The 4,129-nt window shown below is 39.0% G+C and overlaps 1 protein-coding gene across 1 annotated transcript in view; it reads left to right on the top strand.

Moving 5' to 3' along the window:
• Nucleotides 1-529: 529 nt before the first annotated feature.
• The window catches only part of usp36 (ubiquitin specific peptidase 36), a gene marked incomplete in the record, with an annotated part of 16,622 nt that continues 13,022 nt past the window's right edge, over nucleotides 530-4,129 (top strand). The window contains 2 exon segments of the mRNA XM_014023756.1: nucleotides 530-632; nucleotides 3,547-3,812. Coding sequence (XP_013879210.1) covers nucleotides 3,560-3,812 — 253 coding nt within the window.

Raw genomic sequence — 4,129 nt, 5'->3', positions numbered from 1 at the left:
TATCTAGATAGTGTGATCTATTTATCTAAGGCTGTGAAGGAAGTCTGACATGCTGCCATCTAGTGGAGAGAACGAGGTGCAGTCCGCTTCACAGGGCGATTTATGTTCGCAAATGACCTGCTCAGTTTTATAAGCACTAGTCTAGACTAGAAATAAAGTTATATTCATTTTTAACTGCGTTTTAATGTAATATGAAACAATGAGTACAGAACCTCAACGAGATGAAGGTTTGTGGATGGAATTTGCCCATGTTTACATGCAATATTAATGTATTAAAGCAGCATATCTAAATAATTGTTAGACTTGTATTTATCTCAATGATGCGAATCCTGTTTAGGTGCGTTTTACTGCTGTCACGTGTTATCTCTCGCGCCGACTGCGTCAATGGTAAACAGCGCTGGCTGGAAGTCACGTGTCGACCTCTGCCGACAGCGCAACGTCACTCTGAGCGTGGATTGGACAAACCTTCGTGTTACTTCATTGGCCRTTATGTTATTGGTCTATGTGTCCTGTCAGTCATTTGTTGGCTCCGCCCTCTTATAATGCAGCATGGGCAAAAAATACCAGACTCGGTAGCTTCAGCTGAGGGATCAAACTCATTTTGTTGAATGTTTAGAGCGACTGAACCCAAGGTGAGTGCACGCTCGCATGAATTTGTTTTATTAATTGTGACTGTAACCTTCCGGGCAGATGTCATGTGACAGAGAGGATGTGATTGTCAGGGGTTGTTCTCTGAGATGCTAACCCACATTGCAGCAGGCTGTCGCCACGTTAAGCTAGCTCACTGGCTAGTTCACCACTGCAGCTGAAAAACGCACAGACACGTAACACGAAGCGGTAAAAAGAACGGAGCGTTACACAATTAAATATCGAAACATTTAAATACAAAACGAAGGTTTGTTTACGTTTTTTAGGTATTTCACAAACCTCCTAGACCCTTAAACAACTAATCGACGGTAGCAACAGCTAGCATGTAAGCTTTGATAAGTGGCCCGTAGTGCTCAGTCCACACACCAGAAATGAACCTTAGAACCGGAATAATCGTCACTAATGAACTGACAAGTTTTTTAAAACAATTTTAAATTGTTGCCACTTTAAGTGACAGTTTTAGGTTTTATATTTGTGTTTTTTTCCCTCCGTGGATTACCTTTTTACGTGTCACATGTAAATGTTAAAATATTCAGCAGATTTGTAAATATAACCAGTAACAATAAAAAAAATCCTTACATGTACACTTTGAACAACTGTAGTAAGAATAAATTTGAAATTAGCTTTTTTAAAAGTTTTGTAGTAGTGTATTTTAATTGCCCAACAGAGTTATGGACATACTCGCATTAATTCTTACACAATAATTAACTTTAAATATTTGCAGTTGTAGGGAAATAGATCTGTTCTCATTTATAATTGTTGATTTGTTGTTATTCACTCTGACTCAGTTGTGTGATGGGGTTTCCATTATGATCCACATGCTGAAGTGTTTTTGAAATCTGATCTTAATTTTGCTAAAAATGTTGTTCATTTCAACTGTTTAGAAAGAGAGGTTGTTCACTTAGTGACAATTTCTAATGAGCATACATCCAAATTATAAACTCACATAATGTCATGTCATGGCTTTAATTTTTATGTATCTGTTAAAAGTCTGTCTGCTGGTACCCATGTTCTRGTCTACTTAATTTGACACCTGTGAGGGCATGAAGTAGACTTGCTAGTCTGTTCTTGCTTTAAAAACTTGCATCGTGTATCCTTTTTAAGTGTGTATGTCTTCTGCTCATTCATTATGTAATTTTCAAAAGTCTTAGTTTTCTGAACTGGTTAACTGTATCATTAGGAGAACATTTGGTCTTTTAATAGAACTGGCACTGGAGAAAAGTTAAAATGGCAAATGTAAACAGTGTGACAAAACAAACAACAAAGCTAGTGAGGGTGAGTTTTATCTTGTGTGGTCACTATTAGTTTATGCAGGCATTTAACATTTGTTGAGGGAAGTCTGGGTTTCTGTGCTTAGACAACCCGATACCGGATAAGCAGAAGAAAATGGATGGACATATGTCTTGATCAAAGCATCACGCACTGATTTTTTTATTTATTTATTTWTTTTCACTTTATGTTTGACAAGTAGTTTTATTTTTCAAGTCAAATTATGGAGAGAAAACAAACTGTTGCAWGATTATTGCTATCTTGGGTAAATATTTATTAGCAGATATTAGTATTGATGAGCAATATTCCTCACCTGAAAGTCAAGGAAATGTCTAACTAATTTCAGATCATGTGGCGTCAATAATTTTCAAACAAAGGGTAAAGTATGCCTTTTTTCCAGGTTGACAGTATACCCAAAGCATATTATAGACTGGAAAACACAGTGAACAAGTTGCCAATGTGTCACGATTAATATAGATAGACACACGTCCAAAACTGTCCATTTAGACAAACTAATTAAGCTAACATGCATGTATTTAGACTGGGGGGCACAGTAGTAAAGGGAAGCCCACACAGTCACAGCAAGAAGATCCAAACGTGACACAGAAATTTCTTAAACTGAGAATCCAACTGGGACGTTCTTGATGCAACAACCACCTCTGTGGTGTTTCGTCTCTATCTACAATAGATTAATTAATAAAAAAAAAGCCTAATTAAGAAGCATGTTGCAGCTTGCATCAGCAGTGTTGACTGATTTATTAGTTGCATCCCTGCATTTAGCTGTGTCCCTGCAGACGTGGTTGTATCTCTATCAGCAGCACAGGAAGGTCAGTGTGTCCTTGTGCATACAATGCATGTTCAGCCCTTCTTTCTCCTCATGACGTCACTGCCCACTCTGATGAGCAGGGCTCCCGTGGAACTGTGTGTCTTTGCTGTTTTTTAACTGCACCTGAAACACAATACACTTTTTTTTATTGTCAAAAGATTTGCTGTATTATGCTAATTAGTTTGAACTGAATGTACTTAAAACATCTGATATTMATTTCCTCAACTGAGTATTGCATGTTTGAGTACACCAGAAAGATTTTTTCAGTCCAGACAGGTTTAGTTTTAAATTTTCAGCTTCTTTATTTTAACAAATGCTCAACTTTAAATACAATTTTTACTCATTTTGAAACAGCMTGTATTCAGCTGCTGATACAATCAAAAATGACTAGTCTAAATGTGACTTGACTGCAGCTCCTTTCACCATAAGATGTGCTCTAAGTGCTATTCTCCTTTTTGTACACTACCCCACCACATGTTACTAGCATCTGATGTCTTGCATAACTGTGGGGAGACAGCTGCCAAGACCCAGCTGGCTCCTCAGTTGCATCCAGTCCTTGTGTCTTTTAGGGCAATGCTTGCAGTTAGGTAGAATGAAGCGTATCTAGATAGGAGTGTTAATTGACAGTTATTATTTATAGCAGGGAGATAAATTTGGCTTCTGTTTGTACAACAGATTTATTTTTAATCCTGGCACACGTGAAGACAAAAAGGCCTGCTGGGTGTGTTTTGAACAGGCTGTTGATCTAATAAGACGACACGCTGTCCTGTGATGTGACACTGACTTTCTGTCTTCTTCTGCAGTGATGTACCAACAATGCCGATAGTGGATAAACTCAAGGAGGCGCTAAAACCTGGTCGGAAGGAGACGAGCGATGAGGGTGACCTCAACAAGCTGCTGGCTTCTTCCGCCAAAAAGGTCCTTTTGCAGAAAATTGAGTTTGAGCCAGCCAGCAAGGGTTTCTCCTATCAGCTGGACAGCCTGAAGAACAAGTATGTTATCCTCAATCCCAAAACAGAGGGGGCTACAGGGCAGAAGGCGACAGAGCCTGCTTATATAAAGAGACAAGGTGAGGAGTTTGTTTCTGGTTTTGTATATTTACTAGGGATGCAAACAGTTAATCGACTTACGGCTAATTGTCGAATTATGGTTTACTAGATTAAAATTCCTTCCATTCGATTAATTGAAAACATCCATTTAAAACTAATTTCAGTGCAGTTTTGCCTTCATCCAGTAGAGGGCGCTGCTGCTCTCAGCCAGGCCTCTATCACTTATGGTGCGTTCACACCGAACGCGATTTCAGCGTCAGGAGCAGCAGGTTTACATGCAAAGTCTATGGTGGACACGCTTCAAGCAACGTCGGGAAGTTCTGCGGCGCCTCAAGCG

This window comes from Austrofundulus limnaeus, unplaced genomic scaffold (genome assembly GCF_001266775.1).
Source record: "Austrofundulus limnaeus strain Quisiro unplaced genomic scaffold, Austrofundulus_limnaeus-1.0 Scaffold389, whole genome shotgun sequence".
In the NCBI taxonomy this organism is placed as follows: Eukaryota; Metazoa; Chordata; class Actinopteri; order Cyprinodontiformes; family Rivulidae; genus Austrofundulus; species Austrofundulus limnaeus.
The sequence above is the reverse complement of the archived record's forward strand: the minus strand, read 5'-3'. Positions and strand labels throughout refer to the sequence as shown.